General features: G+C 43.4%; 1 protein-coding gene across 21 annotated transcripts in view; it reads left to right on the top strand.

Moving 5' to 3' along the window:
- The window catches only part of SVIL (supervillin), a 270,513-nt gene extending 251,018 nt beyond the window's left edge, over window positions 1–19,495 (top strand). For all 21 annotated transcript variants that reach the window (XM_036351637.1, XM_036351645.1, XM_036351617.1 and 18 more), the window contains 9 exons: window positions 4,113–4,264; window positions 6,653–6,758; window positions 7,547–7,754; window positions 9,615–9,748; window positions 12,444–12,599; window positions 14,002–14,145; window positions 15,612–15,736; window positions 18,313–18,468; window positions 18,568–19,495. In XM_036351637.1, coding sequence (XP_036207530.1) covers window positions 4,113–4,264; window positions 6,653–6,758; window positions 7,547–7,754; window positions 9,615–9,748; window positions 12,444–12,599; window positions 14,002–14,145; window positions 15,612–15,736; window positions 18,313–18,468; window positions 18,568–18,654 — 1,268 coding nt within the window. In that variant the 3' untranslated portion in view covers window positions 18,655–19,495. The remainder of the gene's footprint in view (window positions 1–4,112; window positions 4,265–6,652; window positions 6,759–7,546; window positions 7,755–9,614; window positions 9,749–12,443; window positions 12,600–14,001; window positions 14,146–15,611; window positions 15,737–18,312; window positions 18,469–18,567) is intronic.
- The last annotated feature ends 1,529 nt before the right edge of the window (window positions 19,496–21,024 follow it).

The raw sequence follows: 21,024 nt of genomic DNA, 5'->3' as shown, positions 1-21,024 counted from the left end.
GAGAGAGCGGAGCTGGGCACTGAAACCATGTTCCCTTTCATAAGGAGGCCCTGTCACTTAGAGGGAAGGTCACGGGCCCTGGAGCCATATGGCTTGGGTCTGAATCTTCTCTCAGGCCCTCCATACCAGCTCTGCAAGTTGGGTAAAGTTGCTTTACCTCTCTGAGCCTCGGTTTTCTCACCGGAAAATAGAGATTATAACACCCAACTCATAGAATATTATAGTCTGGTATGTATAATGTTTAGCATGTGCCTTGCAGGAAATAATCATCTTTGACATTCTCAGCAGCAAGGCATAATTACTACCTTTGACATGAAGATGAGATAACGTCAATTTACCCAAAACAACAGCAACTCCCATGAGTCACTATGCAGAATTGGCAAACTGAAGTGATAACCTGTGCTGCTGGCCAGCCATCCTATATAATAATAATAAAAGGCTAATATGAAAATTGACTGAACAGCAGAATGGCCGGTTGCTATGATGCGCACTGGCCATGAGGGGGCAGACGTTCAATGCAGGAGCTGCCCCCTGGTGGTCAGTGCACTTCCATATGGGGAGTGCCCCTCAGCCAGAAGCTGGCTCATGGCTGGGCAGTGCAGAGGTGGTGGCAGGAGCCTCTCCCGCCTCCGTGGCAGCACTAAGAATGTCCAACTAACAGTTTAGGCCCAATCCCTTGGGGGCCTAAGCCTTTAGTCAGACATCCCCCAAGGGCTCCCTGGCTGCCAGAAGGATGTCTGACTGCAAGCTTAGGCCTGACCCCCCGGGGAGTGAGCCTAAGTCAACAGGTGGACATCCCCCAAGGGGTCCTGGACTGCAAATGGGCGCAGGCCGGGCTGAGGGGACTCCCCCCCGCCCCCCCGAGTGCACAAATTTTTGTGCACTGGGCCTCTAGTAAAAACAATAAGAGGGAATTTAGTGGGGAAGAAACTACTCAGCTCTGGGTGTGGAACAGGGCACTTTAAGGAATAATCTTTGAAGACATACGTAGTTCTTGTTCTTAAAATACAAGGGGAACTGTTCACTTGTTTTATAAAAGGAGACCAAGGGACTCTACAGTGTTAAATTGAGCCATTTTCTTACGTGAACTGTTGGTTATAAAAAAATAATAGCAAGTAAATGAATGAATAGAATAAAATGAGATGAAAATAAATTAACAAAATAAATGTAATATTTGAGGTCTTCATAGACTATTTACTTGGAGGCCCCTAAGAAATAATGATTTGAGCCAGGCAAATACTTTCTGTATTACTTCCGAATAGACAATGTGTTCCTCTCACAGCCAGATCCAGCAGTATCTTTATGAGCAAAGTTATAACTTTGAAGAAGTCCAGCTTCAAAGAATTAAGTTAGAGCGGGGAGCATTCAGATTTCAGACAGTCCCTCTGAAAGCCGAAAAGCATAGACCACTGGCATTTGCAGTCACATGTGGTCCTCCTAGAAGCACTGGCCCCTTGGTGACTGCTAGTCCAGCTCCTCATCAATCCTATCCCACAAGGACTGCACCTGCAAACAGGACTGAACTCAGAGCTCAGGATGTTCTGGGGCATGCTCAGCAGAAAGAAGCAGTACAGTCATCTTGCTGAACACTGGCCACCCAGCACAGGCGCACAGAGTGTCCAGCTCCTTGGGGCCCACAGAGGGAGCCTCAAAGCCTCGGTGGGTCAGTATCCTGCCCTAATGACCACCTCAGGAGCTACAGGGCATGGCTCTTGCCCCCAAAGGTCAGGAAACAAGCTGTTTGAGGTACCCAGTGATGTTGGGTCAGGCCACATGGAGCGTGATACAGGTCGGGTTCCTATAAGTAGCAATCAGTAAGGGGGTTCTGCTCTAGACCCTTGACCATGAGAGTTCATACCTCAGTTTTCTATTTCTCCTAAATACAACTGCTGCTAACGAACTTACTCTGGAAAGTCTTTTGATGACATTAACACTTTAGATTAGGCATTTGATGGCTATGATGATTGTAGTTCAGAAGTTCTTACTAATAAAAGCTCAGCTCAATCTTTCCTTTGCTAAAATTAATAAATAAATGAGTTAAAAATTAAGTTTTATATAGGATTACATTTGAATATGTTGAAGAAAGTTGCAAGAAAAATTAGTGAAAAATCTGTTTTATAAAATACAATTCTATTTTAGGTTCATACACTCAAGTCCATTTTAGAATGTTAGGGTGCAAGCAGTGGTTATTGAGCATGACTGCTATATACTTACACAATGTACTCAAGTGCTAACAAATCCCAAGATAGGTAACAACTGCTGTGATCTATTGTAAGCATATCTTTTCCCTATAATCTGGTTAACATAACTAAATTTCACTACACTGAAGGTTGCTAATCAAAGGCAAACCTTTATTCCTATCTAAATCAGCATAAATTTCAATCAAGTGCCTTCCAACTTAATTGTGGACATTTATAACCTGTTCATTGATGGCTGCTATTTCACTTTCCCACTAAAAATACACAGGCTTGACCAGTTCAGGTGTATAGTAGATGGCACTGAAGATAGTGCTTAGTCAAAATACTTTAAGAATTACAATCATTTATGAACTGTTATAGAGTACTTTGCTAACAGGCCAAAAAACAAAATAAATAAATATGGCTTCTGACCTCTTAACATCTTAAATAAGTTTTTTTCTTATCTTCAAACCTCAGGACACCTGTGATTTAGTAAATGGGATTGGAGCTGAGAAAAATTAAGGTAATATAGAGCAGAGAGTACAGTTACTATCATTAATTTTTAATGGGTGTTAAAACCACTGGCATCTTCCCATTGCTGAGCCCACTTACTAGGCCACTGGGCATTTAGTAAAGAGTTTGGTGTCCTGACCTTACTCAGCCTAAAAGGCTCTACCTTCTAGGTCATCATCATTCAGGCCTCCACTCACCCACCTCTGCTGAAAGGCCTTCCTTCCACAGGCAGTCCCGTTAGCATTCACCCTGGTCCTGCCTGTTTTCCTCATCGCTACCACTGTCTCAAAGTATCTTGCTCATCTATTTAGTAGAACAAAAAAAGCAAGGAAGGTGTCTATCCTGCTCATCTTTGTAGCCCCAGAATCCTAGAGTTCCCTGGCACATAGTAGGTGCTCAGTAAATATTTGCTGAGCAAATGAATGAGGAGAGTCTAGAGTGAGGTCTGTTCCTAAAGGGAGCGGCTTTGAGGTCTGAAATACTGTCCAGAACCACCACTTGGCCAATGAACTTTCCGTGACTGTTCTTCAGTGAGATCTGCCCTCTGTGGGCTGCTAATAGGTAGCGAATGCCTGCGAGGCGCCGGACAGTAAGGATAACCAGCACTTAATCCTGGCTACAGCCCCGGTGACAGATATTTAAATCCCAGATTATTTGATGAAAGTGATATGTCAGCAATTCATCGCTTCTATTTCTGACAGAACTTCGAGACATCAAAGTGTTTTTCCCCCACTAGAATAGTGTTAACAGACTAAATTTTTTCCTTTGTGCTTAAAGCTGGCCCAGTTGTTGTTTTCAGTATCTTTTCTCTACCAGCAAATTTTTCTCTACCACCAAAGAGCGGTATAATTTGGAAATTGCGCCTGCGTCTTTGGGAGCTGAAGATCCTGCTGTGTAGTCACCGCTTCCTCTGTCGCCCTGGGCGTGTCTGCCACCTTCCTCTAAGACAGCGTTCTCAACCTGTGGGTCGCGACCCCTTTGGCGGTCGAACGACCCTTTCACAGGGGTCACCTAAGACCATCCTGCATATCAGATATTTACATAACGATTCATAACAGTAGCAACATTACAGTTATAAAGTAGCAACGAAAATAATTTTATGGTTGGGTCACAACATGAGGAACTGTATTTAAAGGGCCAGAAGGTTGAGAACCACTGCTCTAGTGTGACAGGTGTTGTCTTAGGGCATCAAGATCACTTCCCTCAGCTGAAGGGTCAGTTAGCTGGCAGAGGTGGTTTTTCTCTTGTCCCGCAGTATGCTTTACTTTCCCTCCAGTGATGAATGATTTCTCCTCAGCTTTGGCGCCCAAAAGCTATTTCTCTCCTGTTTTTCCTCAGAGAGCCTGAGAAGAGAGCCATGCACTTGCCCTTCTTTTGTCTTATCAGCTGCTCACCCTGCCCTCTATTGTTCTGTGTTTGCAGTGGGGAACCGACAGAAGGGAGAGCACTCCATAAGGGTGGCTGGCAAAGAGAAGTGCGTCTACTTCTTCTGGCAAGGCCGGCAGTCGACTGTGAGTGAGAAGGGCACGTCAGCTCTAATGACAGTGGAGCTGGATGAAGAAAGGGGTGCGCAGGTACGTCCTGGAGAATGCTGCACCAGAAATGAGAGAGCTGGCCCAGCATGTGTCGCCTGGTCCCCTAAGGACCCGATTCTAATGAACAAAGACAACTCACCCAACACACTTTGAGTCCTGGTCCGGCTGCTCCAGACTTCAGGCTGCACCTCATTTTTCTCCCCCCACCACTGGGCCAGGAAGGCCCACCTGTTGTAACATGGTCTTCAACAAAATGTACCTGCAAATAGCAGATGTTTACAAAGCCTTGGTTTTCAGTAGTAGTAACTGTCCGTTATTAAGCTGGCTCTGGGCTATAATGGTGAGGAAGACCAGGACAGATATGGTTTCTTTCAAGTTTGTGGGGACAGACAGATAATAAACAAGTCAACGAAACAGCCATGTAGTTTTACATAGCAGCAAATCCACAAAACAAGGACAAAAGGCTCATAAATGTTTTTTTAAAGTTTCCACCTAACTAATCATCAAGGAAAGGGACATAATAAAGTAAAAAGATGCTATTTTCCATTTCTAAACTTGGTAGAGATTTTCTTAAAGTCTGGATCGGGGCTGGCAAGGGCTCCATGGGATGAGGACCTTGCATGCTTCTGCTGGAAGTGTAACTGGAAGCAGCCATCCTGAAAAACAGTTTTGGCTCAAAGAACCTTAAATGTTCTTAAGCTTTAATCAGTTATTCCACTTACACAAATGCACCCTAAGGAGATATCAGAGATTAATGTAAAAATTAATATTTCCAACATCTGCATTCCTTAGACTAGCTCGAGTGGTTTTTCTAGACCAGGCCAGATTGCATCACCCCTGGCTCTCCAACCCATGGCCTACATTCTCAGCAGCCTGCCGTGGTCTCCCAGCACCCTCGTGGGCAGCCCTGCACATCTCTCTCCAACCTTCCCTGTTCTTGCACAAGTCCCTACTGCTCCAGTCTTCTTGCTGCTCCTCAACACCTCTTCCTACCCACCCAGGGCCTGTGCACTCTTACCCCTGGGTCTGTATGTAACTCTTAGGCCATATTATTCAGGTTTATGCTCTTAGCTCGTATGATTCAGGTTTAAGTTCCAATGTGCTATTTTTCTCATAGCACTTACTACTATGTAAAACTACATGGTTGTTTTGTTGACTTATTTATTATCTGTCTTTCCCCACAAGCTTGAAAGAGACTATATCTGTCCTGGTCTTCCTCCCCATTATAGCCCAGAGCCAGCTTAACAACAAGCAGATTCTACTACTACTGAAAACCAAGGATTTGTAAGCATTCTTTTTAGGGTTTGGATTACCTGTGCCTCAGGTTCCCTCCTTCAATACCAGCAATTAAGAGCTGGCTCTCAGTGCAGATATTTTTACTATCTTGGGTGAACAGTGAACAATAGCAGGAGGAGGGATAACGGAGGCATTTTCTCCAGAAACAGAGCACTACTCACTTAGCCTTCTAGATTCCTGAGATCCAATCCTCTTCTGCTGTGGACTATATTTTACCCATAGTCGTTAGTGACCATTGCATTTTCATCTATTCGTAATGAGTAATTTCAACTGCCTTTTTTTTTTTTTTTTGTAAAGGCCATGAATGAATGCCCTCAAAATCATCTTTAGAGTTTTGAGTTTTAATCTATCTGGTTGAAGCATTTCATTTTTTTATCAATCCAACAGATGGAAAATCACTTTAGGCATATAAAACACTGCCACAAAATGGCATTTAATTATGCAAAATGGGCCCTGAGGTTGACAAATTAACTCATGGTGAGAAATGCTTCCTACCTTCAATGTTCCCCGACTGCCAGCCTCAATAAACACTTTCCTCTTTAAGGGAAAACGTCTTGCCAAAGTAAGCGTGGGTTGACTCAGCCCTGACGTTATTATGGTGCAGCTAACACCTGATGGAAGAGAGTGCGTCACCCGGCCAGGGGAGGCCGTGGCTGGTGGACAAAGGCTCTGATCAGACTCTCGCAAATGTTACAAAAGAGACAGTTCTTTCCCCCAGGGTTACTAAGTTGGTGATTAGTCATCGTCATTGCTCAGTGGTGTACTTTGTTAAAAATGTGTTTAAATCAATCGTGTTACATCTATACCACAAAATACCATTTATATATCAAAATTCATGTTTAAAAAATATTCAGTAACAGACAAACTTTAAGTGAAAAAAATCAGGGTAGAAAGCAACATGAAACAACAATCATATTTTTGTTTGGAAAAAATACATACCTGAAAAATACTTTGAAAGTAAAGTTATACACTAGATTTTTAATAGTGGTTATCTTTAGATAATAGTATTGTAACTGGCTTTTGTTCCCGTTTCTTGTATTTTTTTTGACGTTTTCTGCAATAGGGTGTATAATTTTTATGCCTTTGGAAAACCAGTGCAGGTTACTTATGTTAATGTTCTTAACTTGGAAGGTCCAGGTCCTCCAGGGAAAGGAGCCCCCCTGTTTCCTGCAGTGTTTCCAAGGGGGGATGGTGGTGCACTCCGGAAGACGGGAAGAGGAGGAAGAAAATGCGCAAAGTGAGTCACTTTTACTGTTCAAATTAGATTTTTTTTCCTTTCCTGGAAAGTGTTTTTATAGGCGCGGGTGTTTAGAGTAGGTCTCTCTTCATATGGCCATGGCTTTCCCACCGAAAGCCGCCTAATGTCTGGCTCATAAAGCAGCTTTATAGGGGATCTCATCCTCCCAACCCCCATGTATGCTGGAGGCTACAAGATTACCTTAAACGAAATCCTCACAGTGACTCTTTAAAAAAAGAAAAAAATCAGTGGATTGTCTATTATAAATTATGAAATTTTTATTGGCCAGCACCCAAAAAAAGAAAACCCTCCAAAAAAACCCTTAGCTTTAGAGGTTTTTTATATATGCCTATTCTGCGACTTACCTAGGCATTTATAAATTTTGTAAAAATGGTATCTCTGCATCGTAAACTTTTGACAACCTATTCCTAACTCCAAAAGGAATTGTGTTCTGGATTGGCAGTAAGATGGCCCATGGCCTCAGCCTCAGTGGTCGGCAAACTGCGGCTTGCAAGCCATATGCGGCTCTTTGGCCCCTTGAGTGTGGCTCTTCCACAAAATACCACGTGCGGGCGCACATGTACAGTGTGATTGAAACTTAATGGCCCATTCGCAGAAGTCGGTATTTTGTGGAAGAGCCACACTCAAGGGGCCAAAGAGCCGCATGTGGCTCGAAAGACAGAGTTTGCCGACCACTGCATTGCTGTTGACTGCTGAGGATGGCCCTGAGGGCCCAGTCTTCCTGTGCAGCATACCTCCTAACCCTGTGCCGCTGGTGCCCCCTACAGGTGAGTGGAGGCTGTACTGTGTGCGAGGAGAAGTGCCCATGGAAGGAAATTTGCTGGAAGTGGCCTGTCACTGTAGTAGCTTGAGGTCCAGGACGTCCATGGTTGTTCTCAACGTAACTAAAGCCCTCATTTACCTGTGGCATGGATGCAAAGCCCAAGCCCACACGAAGGAGGTCGGAAGGACTGCAGCAAATAAAATCAAAGAACAGTGAGTGTTGTGGGTGTGAGGGCCTCTTTTGGAAGGGGTTGCCTATGGGACTCACAGCCTAAGGCCAGCGGGTTCCCTGGATTCCTAGTGGACATCCCAGTGTGTTTTCAGTGACTTCACTAAAGGTGGTTATGACCATTGTCAGGTTCTAACATTCCAGGTGGATCTGATGCATCTCGGCCAAAACCTTCAACCTGAGGGCTTCTCCCACTTTTTGAGGTTTTATCTGCCTCAATAAAAGGCAGAGTGAGGGGTGATGAAAAAGACCTCAACAAGCACTTTCATTTCTTTATAGGTGTGACTCAGCTGTTGAATTATAAGCCTAAAGTCCTATGTTACTTAAACAGAGCAAATTTCAAATATCTTTTAGAAGTTCAGGGTTTTAATTATGTCAGAACAGTGGAATGTTAAAAAGCACTTAGCTGATGAAGAGTTTGGTGTAAGATGTTCTTCTTTAGAGAAAGACTGTATTTCTGCATTCTGGAAGGCAGCCTCCGAACAGTGAGTTATTGGATCCCTGAGGCAGTTCTCAGACACAGCCCACCAGGTGGAGGCTTTTATTCCTCTCCCAGGCAGGTACCGGCATTGACTACTTATACAGAGAAAACACACTGTGCCACAGCATTAAGTGAGGACCTCCGGGGGGCTGTACCAGCCTGTCACCTGTCTAGAGGCAGGCTGTTTCGGGGGCTCTGCGCTTCCTAGCAGCTCATGCAGCACGGACATTGCAACCTGACAGAGAAATCCAGTGTCCCCCAGTCCTTCAGGAGATGCCCAGCGTTTCCTCGGTGAGAACTTGGAGGACCTTGTAACATCTATACCAGCGGTTCTCAACCTGTGGGTCGCGACCCCTTTGGGGATCGAATGACCCTTTCACAGGGGTCGCCTAAGACCATCAGAAAACACATATATAATTACATATTGTTTTTGTGATTAATCACTATGCTTTAATTATGTTCAATTTGTAACAATGAAAATACATCCTGCATATCAGATATTTGCATTACGATTCATAACAGTAGCAAAATTACAGTTATGAAGTAGCAACAAAAATAATTTTATGGTTGGGGGTCACCACAACATGAGGAACTGTATTAAAGGGTCGTGGCATTAGGAAGGTTGAGAACCACTGATCTATACAGTAAAAATGAGGAATTTCCCAAGGTCAAAACATACCACTGAAGTGCAGTTTGGTAAAATCCATTCTCTGGGCATCAAAACTTGTGGGCCTGCTTTCCCTGTGACTGCTCTAAAACCCACCAGTACACGGAGAGGGAGGAGAGGAGAAGGAGGGCAAGTGAACCTTCAACAGGCAGATGGCTGTGAAGCAAGATGTTTCATCTCAAAACACCATCCTGAAGGCCAGCGAGTGGGGAGGGATGATAAATGACATTCTGTTAGGTATCTGAAGGCATTCATGGCCCATCAGATTCTTTACTTGGACCTCTGAAAAAACAACAACAAAAGAACAAAGAACTCATCCCCGCATTCATTCAACAGTTCTTAAGCACCTACTTGGTGCCAAGCAGAGGTTTAGGGACTAGGGACTTGCCAGTGAGTAAATCCAAGTTCTGTCCCCATGAAGCTTATGTTCCCGCAGGAGAAGACCAGGAATAGGAAATATGTATATTACATATAGAAATGTATATTCTATACATTACAAATTATATGTAATTGTACATTCCTCTCTAAGGACCACGCCAATCCCTACCCCACAGAGCATGTTTTTATTTATTTGTAAGAATTGATTTAGTTAGAAAGTAGAAGAGGAATGGTGAACTCACCTATAGATTTAATCTTGAATAATTTTGTGCTGCCAGTACTTCCAAAGCTTAATAAAAATGATTGGTCTTCATACAGATGCCCCCTGGAAGCAGGACTGCATAGTAGCAGCAAAGTGATAATACACGAGTGTGAGGAAGGCTCCGAGCCTCTGGGATTCTGGGACGCATTAGGAAGGAGAGACAGGAAAGCCTACGACTGCATGCTTCAAGGTAATACCACATTCTGTAGCCTCTGGTCACTCATTTATGCAATGCATATTTATTGAGCTTTGTACGGTGCATACGGAATTAAACCTAGGCTAGGTCCTCATGGGCCTCCAGCCCAACAAGGCTAAATAATATGTATAACTAGTTATAATGCCAAATAAAAATTCTGTGTCATGAAAGAGGTACAGGTGAAGCAGGTTGAGAATAAAAACTTAACAACATTACTTCTACCAGGAAAAATCACACCCAGCTCCACAAAGACACTGCATTTACATGGATCTGGAGGTAGGTGAGACTTGAGAGGAAGAGGAGAGGAAAGTTCCAGGAAACCAGATGAGCAATGACCGTGTGAACCTATGGAACAAGATGCTTTCAGTGTGGCCAGCTTCCATGGTGCAGGGGAGGGGTGGAGTTTAACTTAGAGAATATGTCAGTTTTAAATGCAAAAATACAAAATATGTAAAGATCAACTTAAATGCAGATTAACATAAGAAGAAAAGCTAATAATTGTTAGGCAATTAGGATGATACAGGCACTGTAAGCACCTGATAGACATTAACACATTTAATTCTTACTACTCAACAAACACTCCCATTTTTTCTGATGAGGAAACTGAAGGACAGAGAAGTTAATCAACTTTCCCAAGATTGGACAAAAATGGACTGTACACATAATCCCTCTATTATACTACCTCTCAATTTTTATAAATTTTTATGTAGATTTTTACATAACGAATATTGATGGAGAATGTTTGAAAATACAAAGAAGTAAATAAAAAAGAAAATAAGACACTTATAATCACATCTCAAAGATAACCAGAATTCACATTTCTCTATTATATGTACATATATTTTTTTTAATAAAATTTGCTCTGGCCGGTGTGGCTCAGTTAGTTGGAGCATCGTCCCTTACACCAAAAAGTTGTGATTTCGATTCCCAGTCAGGACACATACCCATCCCTGGTCAGGGCACGTAGCCGAGGCAAAAAATGACGTTTCTTCTCTCTCTCATTGATCTCTCTCTCTGTCTCTCTCTCTCTCTCTCTCTCTGTCTCTCTCTCAAATCAATAAAAACATTTCCTCAGGTGAGGATAAAAAAAAAAAAGAAAGAAAGAAAATTTAGATAGCAGCCCTAGCTGGTTTGCTCAGTGGATAGAGCATCGGCCCACAAACTGAAGGGTCCCGGTTTCGATTCTGGTCAAGGGCATGTACCTCGGTTATAGGCGTGATCCCCGGTCATAGTTGGGGCACATGCAGGAGGCAGCCAAATGATGTTTCTCTCTCACATTGAAGTTTCTCTCTGCCTGTCCCCCTACTTTCCACTCTCTCTGAAAATCAATGCAAAAATATCCTCAGGTGAGGATTAGCAAAAAAATAAATAAATTTGGATAGCATTATACATATTGTTTGTAAGCTGGTTTCTCTTTTTAGTTTATTGTGAACAGTTTCCCAAATTGTTAATATTTAGACTTTAATGTCTGCAGGGCATACCATGAATGTTCTCACATATATGACATTTTCTACTTAACCTGGCTCTTAGAGTTGGAAAGCTGAATTTGGTTTCCAATTTTTCTCTATTATATAAATACTAGAGGCCCAGTGAACAAAATCCGTGCATGGGGAGGGGGGTGTCCCTCAGCCTGGCCTGCACCTTCTCTAATCTGGTAATCTGGGACCGCTGGCTCCTAACTGCTCACCTGCCTACCTGCCTGATCACCCCTAACCACTCTGCCTGCCTGCCTGCCTAATCGCCCCTGACCCCTCTGCCTGCCTGCCTGCCTGATGCCCCTAACTGCTCCCCTGCCAGCTTGATCGCCCCTAACCACTCTCCCCTGCCGGCTTGATTGCCCTTAACTGCTCTCCACTGCCTGCCTACGTGCCTCATCGCCCGTAATTGCCTCTGCCTCGGCCCCCACCGCTGTGGCTTTGTCTGGAAGGACGTCCGGAAGACGTCCTGTCTATCCAGTCTAATTAACATATTGCCCTTTTATTAGTATAGATAGAGTTGTAAATAATTTTTAAAATAATGATCTGCATTCATTCCTAGTTAAGGTAAAGTCCTAGATATGAAATTGCTGTGTTCAGCTATATCCATATCACCAAGTGTACCCACAGAACATTTGAGCCAAGGTTCATTCACCAGCAGTGTACAAAAGTGTATTTCCCAGCACAGTCACGGACGCAGTACATGGCCTTTCCCACCTTTGCCAACATTGATGGGGGAAATGTTGTCTAAACATTGTTTTCACTTATTATTGTAAATTAGGAGTACTGTTAAACAATTTCTATATGAATTATTCAGCCATTTGTATTTCTACTTTGATGAATGTTTTATTTGTGCTTTTTTGCACATTTTCACTGAGATATTTATCTTTTCACTAAATTCCTTGGTATACTAAGGATATTAAATTTCCTTATTTTCCATTTTTACTTGCCTTTTCATTTTCTTTGTTGGTTTGGGGGTATTTTTGCAATGCAATATTTTTTTTTATGTTGTCAGTGCATAAATCTTTTCTCCTTTGATTACTCCTTTTGCAATTATAATTAAAACAGCCTCTCCACCTCCAAGTGCAGATTAATCCTACCTATTTTTATACTAATTCCTTTATTATTTTGTGTTTTACGTGAATTCTCCAATCCCTCTGAAATTTACTTTGGTACATATTTTGTCTTTAGCTTTGTTCTCTTTTCTTTCCAAGATCCTGGAAATTTTAACTTCACACCCCGCCTGTTCATCCTCAGCAGTTCTTCTGGGGATTTCTTGGCCACGGAGTTCATGTATCCTGCCCGAGCCCCCTCTGTGGTCAATTCCATGCCCTTCCTGCAGGAAGATCTGTATAGTGCACCGCAGCCAGGTACGGCCCCCAGAGGGCAGTGGTCATGGAGCAGCAGAAGACACACCTTCCAAAAAGCCTTTCCATTTCCCCTTTTCACTTATTAGGCAGTTTTTATTTGCCAGGTACTCTGCTAGAACCTTTTTTTTTATATCATCTCATTTAATCTTCACACCTACCCCAAAAGAAAAGTGGTATCCACCACATGTATAAGAAACTCGGTTACTTAACTCGCCCAAACACATCTGTTGGAGAAGGTTGAGTACAGCAGTATTGGGCCCTGTGTCCACATCTCTCCCTTTTATCCCTGAAGCCCCCAGCAGACTTCTGCCTACATCCCTTTGGCTAGAGCTCTGTCACATAGCCACCCCAGATGCAAGGGAGCCTGGGAAAGCAAGTGGCCAAGAGACAGGAAATTGGGAGTATTTGTTGAATTAGGCAAAGAACAGTATCCGCCGTACCAAGGCTGCACAGCAGAGCCATAGCTCTCGCCCAAGCCGAGGTTTGTTTCTACTCAACGACCACCTCAAGGCAGGACCTCTGTGCTCTCATTCTGGTTGGGACAGTCACAGTCACTGCAGACTAGGCTGTGTTTATAGACCTCTCTGCCCTCCCTGCAGTCCAGCCCAAGGTCGGCCGCCCCTGCCTCGTGGCTTCTCCCCTCTCCCATAACAAGAGCCTGGAACCACTGGCAGCCCAGGTCACCATGTTAAAAGCTTGATGGGTATACACGTCATACTGTGGGATATATTAGCAAGGATCTTTTAAAAAGGGAGGCTGCTCCCCACCCCCTTCATCCTCTGGCTCAGGATGGGTTACTAATCTCCACTTGGCTTTTCAAGTATATGGTTTTTACAGAATCCTGAAACGTATGCTTGGACTCAGAGCTAACTTACCTAGGAAGTGAGGGCCCTATGCCATGTGAAGTAAGAGCAGGCTGATGGTTTGATGAAGAGAAAAAGTGAGGAACACCATTTTTAGCGCTCATTCCTCTCTAAAAGAACCAAGAATGTACATCACCTGTGAAGCAGTCATACACAGGCTGAACTCAGGCCCAGGGCAAGCATGAAATACTCTCCAGGTGTTCATGTTCTCAAGAGATAAACGGTACTAACACCCCTTGAGTGGCATGTGCATTACCCCTTCCACTCTTAGCAGCCTATGGACTCCCAGAGGCCCACTGGTAGGGTCTGCAGTTGAGGACCCAAGGGAGAAGGAACTGGAGGAGAGAGGAGGAGAGGGAAGGAAAGCGCCTGCACCATCAGTGCCACCTCTGCCTAGAGGCCCTTTCCCCTCCCCCTGGATGCACAGCCGAGGGGATTCTCCCCCTGACAGAGGCAGCCTGGAGGGAAGCACCTGCTAGGCTGGGGAAGAAGGGCCTGGAAGGAGCTTCTGAGAGTCTGGTCTGTCCTCGCCCTCACAGCGCTTTTTCTTGTGGACAATCACCATGAGGTGTACCTCTGGCAAGGCTGGTGGCCCATTGAGAACAAGATCACCGGTTCCGCCCGCATTCGCTGGGCCTCGGATCGAAAGAGCGCCATGGAGACCGTGCTCCAGTACTGCAGAGGTGAGGCGTCTGCAGGAAGGGGGCTGGGGGCGGGCCAGCCAGGTGCCCCTGGGGGATGGTGACCAGCACCGTTCAGAAGCTAGTGCCCAGCTGGTTCTCTGCAGACTTGGTCACGTCCCAGACCAGGCCTTCCCTTTCTGCATGTGCCAGGCAGCCTTGATGAAGCCTGGCAGACAGTGATAAAACCAGTTTTCTTTGCCTTTAACTTTTGAGGCTTATTAATTTTCAGATTCATGTATTCTCAACTGCCAGCACGAATGAGATTTCGTTTTTCTTTTTTATATTATAAGCCATTTAACTTGTTGCCCTGGAGGTTAGAGGCTGTACAGTTGACCCTTGAACAACAAGATTTGAGCTGCGAAGTCCAGTTATACCCAGATTTTTTTCAATAATTATACAGTTGGCCCTCCAAATCCATAGTTTTCATATCCAGGAATTTAACTAACTGCAGATCAAAAAGTATTTTTGATCCATAGTTGGAAATCCTAGGATGCCAACTACATGCATTGTTCTACACCATTTTATTTAAAATAGGGGCCTGAAGCATCCATGGATTATGGGACCTGTGGGGCATCCTGGAACCAATACCCTGTGGATATTAAGGGGTAACTAAGTTTTGGGGGAGTCAAAAGTTACATGTGGATTTTTTTTTATCCACATGGGGTGTTTGTACCCCCAGCCCCCTGTGTTGATCAGGGTCACCTACATTGTGGAACGCCCTGGACTGGTTAAAACCCTTCTGCACTCAGTCATGATGCTGTCCACACAGGACATCGCACTGTCGTGGAGTAGAAAGCTCCCCCACAGGCTGGAAAGCCAATGGCAACCTTGTTACCATTCATTATTGTTTATAGCGTAATAGCTAAAAAGAAAGGTCTATAGTCAATTCATGGTTTTTTATTATACTGTCCATGTAAAATTTATGGACTTTTATATAAACTGAAGACGTCAATAATTTCTTACCTGAATTTTAAAGGTTTTATTGATTCGTGTCACTAAGTATTCAATGGATTCTGTTCTTGAAGAGCTCTTTAGTAACAAATAACTTAATAAACTTCCCACCAAATGTTTTAGCTAAAGTGGCATATAAAATGCTGTCATTAGCTGTTTAATTCTCATTGAACTTGATGCTGCATTAGGACTACACTGAGTGCAGGAAGAAGAGAGTCCCACCCAGAAGCACGGAGAGAGGCTTTCTCCCGTCCAAGGACCCAGACACATTTTGTCATGTTCAGACAGTATAGAGTCAGATGGAGTACATGCAATTTTATGCAAAGTTGTATGCATAAAACAAACATTATGTAAACATCTTCCAAGTGTTGTTATGAAATACTCATAACTTCGACTTTAAGCATGAAGTCAAGAGATCCAAACAGATAAGCAAAGGTTTCAAGGGAAGTCAGAGAAAGACAAGGTCTCTGTGCCCACTTGGGGTCAACTGACACTGGCACTCTGTATAACCACAGGAAAAAATATCAAGAAGCCGCCGCCCAAGTCCTACCTGATCCACGCAGGTCTGGAGCCCCTGACGTTCACTAATATGTTTCCCAGTTGGGAGCACAGAGAGGACATTGCTGAGATCACAGAAATGGTGAGCACACCCCTTCCCTGAGAGGGTGGGTCCCTGCCTGGTGGACTGTGGTGAGCACACCCCTGCCCTGGGAGGGTGGGTCCCTGCCTGGTGGACTGTGGGTGGACTTTCCCGTGGGGAGAAGCATCCCATTGCATTTTCAAAGTGAGAACATGTCTTTCCATTTACAACATGTTAACAAGTCTTTGTAGAATTAGCTTAGGAAGAAGAAAAGCCTAAGGAGAAATCAATTAAAGTATTTTGGTAATTTTCTACACATAGTACTCAAATTAAAAAACTGAAAAGCAAAGGTGAATTTAATTACTTTAAAAATATCCACAAATAAAAGCTGGCATCTCTTCACTCTGTTAGCTAAAACTATGTTGCTTCTAAAGGGCCACATGAGGCCCAACAAAGCTCGTGTTTCAGACATTGACCTTGTATTAAAAGAGATACAGAATAATTCTGAGATGCATTAACATATGCAGATAACTAAGTGAATGAATGTATTGTGGGTCACTCCTGATAAGGTACTGCTCACTATCTCATTAATATTCTTTTATGAGACCACCTGGCATTAGCACCTGAAGCATTTATCAGAATCTCTGTTGCCAAAACATATTGTGAACCAGAATGTTATGATTTCCATCTGCACAGAAAAAAGGAAGCTTCCTGCAACTATATTGAATTTCTTAATTTTTGAGGTTTTTAACATTGCTAGCAACAGCAGTTCCAATAGTGTTTTGGGTTGGTGGGTAATAGGCTGGTAGGTCTATTTTGGTTTTCTTTCTGTGTAGGAGAACTGTTTTTCCGGGAAGGGCGGGGATGGCATGAGTGCATTTTATAGGAGGTCTGAATAAATTTAAACAAGAAAAGTTCATTGCTGCTTAACAACGGAGGAAGCCTTTCATAGTGCAGGCATCACTGCCAATACTACCCTGTCTGTGGCCAAATGGACTTCATTAAACAGGGAGGGCTCAGGCAGCCTGCTGTCCGACATAGTGAGAAGGCTCTGTTCAAGATAACTATGCGATCCACCAAGTTTCAACGCTCTAGGGCAGGGGTGGGCAAACTTTTTGACTCGAAGGCCACAATGGGTTCTTAAACTGGACCGGAGGGCCAAAACAAAAGCATGGATGGAGTGTTTGTGTGAACTAATATAACTAATATAAATTCAAAGTAAACATCATTACATAAAAGGGTACGGTCTTTTTTCCGAGGGCCGTAGTTTGCCCACGGCTGCTCTAGGGAATAGGAGCACTGTGGCTGCAGTCTGAGTTCCAGGCCATAAGTCATGGCCATTCTTTGTATTCACGCTCAGTCACTGGTGCTGGTGGGGAACTGTGCAATGCCTTGTGCAGGCTGCAGGCTTTTGGCCAGTGAGCAGTTGGCTTCCCACGTCAGCAAGTTGTAATAATAATGAACATTCACTGAGAGCTTGGTCTGTGCAGGAACTGCTCCAAGCACTTTACATTGATTTCTCCTTTAATTACCACAACAGTCTATTGCAGCCATGGGCAAACTACGGCCCCGGATCCAGCCCGTTTGAAATGAATAAAACTAAAAAAAAAAAAGACCGTACCCTTTTATGTAATGATGTTTACTTTGAATTTATATTAGTTCACACAAACACTCCATCCATGCTTTTGTTCCGGCCCTCCGGTCCAGTTTAAGAACCCATTGTGGCCCTCGAGTCAAAAAGTTTGCCCACCCCTGGTCTGTTGAGATTAATCATACTATTATCCCCATTTTTCCGATGAAGGAACTGAGGCATAGAAACAGGAAGCAGCTTGCCCCTGATCTTAGCCTCAGGCTGTCTCTGAAACCAGCCTCTTGACCACTAGTCTATACCAGATACTGCTGCACTGCTGGCCAGTGGTTTTTAAAAAAAAAAATCCTGCCCTAGCTGGTTTGGCTCAGTGGATAGAGCATCGGCCTGTGGACTGAAGGGCCCCAGGTTCTATTTCGGTCAAGGGCACATGCTGAGTTGTGGGCTCAATCCCTGGTAGGGGGCCTGCAGGAGGCATCCAATCAGTGATTCTCGCTCATCATTGATGTTTCTCTCTCTCTCCTTCCCTGACCCTTCTTCTCTGAAATCAATAAAAATATTTTTAAAATAAATATATTATTTTTAAAAAATCCTGATTCAACCGCAGCATATTCTAGATGCATTTTCTTCCCTTCTTTTTTTATTGTGGATTCTGAAACAGAGCCTGGGGGTTGCAGTGGCGGGGTGAGGGGTGGGGGGGGAGTGCGATTCCTTTCAAGGCTAGTTATTTTAAAATATTGTTCAGTAAGCATCATTTTTTGGATGCTTCTGGTGTTTAGACTTCAAATTTAATAATCTTATGTGATAATTCACTCAAATAAAATTCCCTAAGCTTTTCTCTGAGGCAGCTCTGAGACAGGATTTGTTGAACCTTTGGTAGAACTAGGGGGCTTTGAACAATTTCTTTCCACTTTAGAGCCCTGTTTCTCCCTGAGGGAGGGTGTCCAGGCTGTCACACAGATCGGACAGGCTTGTGTGTCTGCAGGCACGTGATAGAGCATGTTGAGATATGGGACACAGAGTTTCTCTTCCCCCTCCTCTTCTGTAGGATACAGAAGTTTCCAATCAGATCACCCTTGTGGAGGACGTGTTAGCCAAGCTCTGTAAAACCATTTATCCCCTGGCTGATCTCCTGGCCAGGCCACTGCCTGAGGGGGTTGACCCTCTAAAGCTGGAGATTTATCTCACTGATGAGGACTTTGAGGTAAGTGTTCCTTCAGGTAGGCCAGCGGGTAAACCACATGCTGGGCTGGTACGGGAGGCCTCTTCCTCAGCACATGGGCATTTCTCTCAATTCTTCCAGTTTGCACTAGACATGACAAGAGAGGAATTCAGTGCACTGCCCGCCTGGAAGCAGGTGAACCTGAAGAAAGCCAAAGGTCTGTTCTGAGTGGAGAGATGCTGGTGGAACCTGTTGTCACTTTCAATACCATTGGACCAGGAAAATGGATATTTTTTTGGACAGGCATTTTAAAAAAATATTTTTTAATCAGAGATTTCAAAACCTGAAGTTATTAGCTCTACCACTAGTCCTGTAGTTGTGTATTTTGTCAATGTTTAAGAGAACTCTTCGGAACTCTCTCCACGATTCAGCAGGTAACGTTAATAAAATCTGCGGTGCAGCTCAGCGGCGCGCTTCAGCAGAGCACAGCACTGCCCCCTGTTCCAGCTCAGTGTTGCCGGTGTGTTTTAAGCAGTTCTCTTTATAAAGTGTTATTTTGATAGTTTATGGATTCTAAAATATATATATTTATATAAACACCATATAAATCAAATATGTATTTAACAAAGCAGTATGCATTCATTCACTTTTAAGATTTTTTGGGAGGTGTCAAAGTAGATGGAGTTGCTTCTGCCGATACGTATCTTCACGTACGTATCTTCACCGTGTTCAGAAACGTCTTCTTCAGCATTACATTAGGTCTTACTTCTTCTGAGTGCTGCTTCCGGTGCTAAAACAGAAAATGTGCACATCCTGGCATGGAATCTGTGCAAGTTCACCTTTCTACCTTAATATCTCCTCAACATGTATAGTGCCTTGTTTTTATGTACAGTTTATATACATACAAGTTTGCTCTGCATTTTTTGATGATGGTTTGGAACATTACCTACAATTTTACTCTAAAATAGTAGAAATAAAAAGAAACAAACCTTAATTTCTAATGCCTGTTGTTAACATTAAACATGTCATTTTGCAATCTAGGTCTCCAAAATAAAAGCTTCAGAATAAACACAGCAATTAACTGATTGGTTCACACTGAATTTTAAGCATGTTCCTTTCTGAAAAATATGTTTTTTGCAAAAGTTAACCTAGTACCAATAGTCCACCATTAAACAGTATTTGCTCTTTTAATTGCGGTTAGAGCAAGATTTTATACAAGGTCATAAGACTAAATAGACAGATATTCCACTCATAAAATTAGTTATAAGTACTACGTTAATGGCATATTTTTATAAATCATCCTTTAACAGAAGCTCTTTACCTACAACTATATCTACATCTCAAATTCAGGATCTCTGTGCCTTTTCAAATATTGAATATATAAGGCATTTAGAAAACTTAAAAATGAGCCAGAAAACTCTTCACAGGCTCATATGTTGTTAAAATCCTAGGTCCATAGTGTGAACAAATTCTATAGACCTACTGTAAGTTGCTCCTGCTCCTGCTTTGGTTCAAGTTTAACATATTGGATAGCATTTGCCTTAAACATGGTCACTTACCTGTGTGCTCCCACCGTGGGACCGTAACCCCTCCTGGTCCCACCACCTTAAGACTATGTGATACTGAGCAATCACTGATGTATTCTACCTACATTTCCTTTAAAAAAATAAAGGGATTAATATCAGCTTTCCTGACCACATCACAGGACTGATGCTTGGTGAGGATCAAGTGGAAGCTCCTTAAATATTGTCAAATCCTAGGTACCTGCTGGTATCATTATTATTATTGTTGTTACTGTAGCTGGCATAGGGAAGATGAAAATTAAGGAATGGAGTCACACGCTTAGAAATTATAGATTAAACCAAAATGAGTGGGCTCTTCCAAAGAAATAAATGTAGGAGAGAAAGGAGCTCAAGAGTAAAGGCCCCATGGGTAGTAAGCAATGGGAAACAGAGAAGGACTCAAAGAGCCAGTAGGATGACCAGTGGAATGTGGAAAAGAGAGGCAGGGCCCCAGCCTGGTGTCTCAGTTGATTGGAGAATTGTCCCATTTACCAAAAACATTGAAGGCTCAATTTCTGGTCAGGGCACATACCTAGGCTGTGGGTTTGATCCCCAATCAGAGCACATGTGAGAGGCAACCAGCCGATAGATTTCTCTCTCTCTCTCTCTCTCTCTCTCTCTCTCTCTCTCTCTCTCTCTCTCTCTCTCTCTCTCTCTCATAAGCATATCATCTTCAAGTGAGGACTAAAAAAAGAGAGAAGGAGGCAGGGTTGCCTATGTCAGTTCAAAGAGGTCACCTGGGTCCGTATATGCATGGAAAGGGACTCAGGTTGCTATAAGACTCTTATAAGAGCTTCCATTAGAGAGCTTGCCATCGATATAGATGTGTCATCAGCAATATGCATTACCACCAAGTGCTTTCAAATTGTGTATGTCGACTTGTATTAAACATTGTCCCCCAGTACTGTTTGTCAGTCTGCTTCCTGCCTCTTCTCTAGAAATAGGGCTCCCCATCTTGCATTGCCAGTTCACCTCCTGCCTCTGCCTCTGTGTTATCCCCATGTCTCTTTCCTGCTTACAGAAGTAGATCCTCTCT

Source organism: Myotis myotis, unplaced genomic scaffold (genome assembly GCF_014108235.1).
Source record: "Myotis myotis isolate mMyoMyo1 unplaced genomic scaffold, mMyoMyo1.p scaffold_m19_p_1, whole genome shotgun sequence".
NCBI classification, from domain to species: Eukaryota; Metazoa; Chordata; class Mammalia; order Chiroptera; family Vespertilionidae; genus Myotis; species Myotis myotis.
This window is presented reverse-complemented; position numbering and strand designations above follow the sequence as displayed.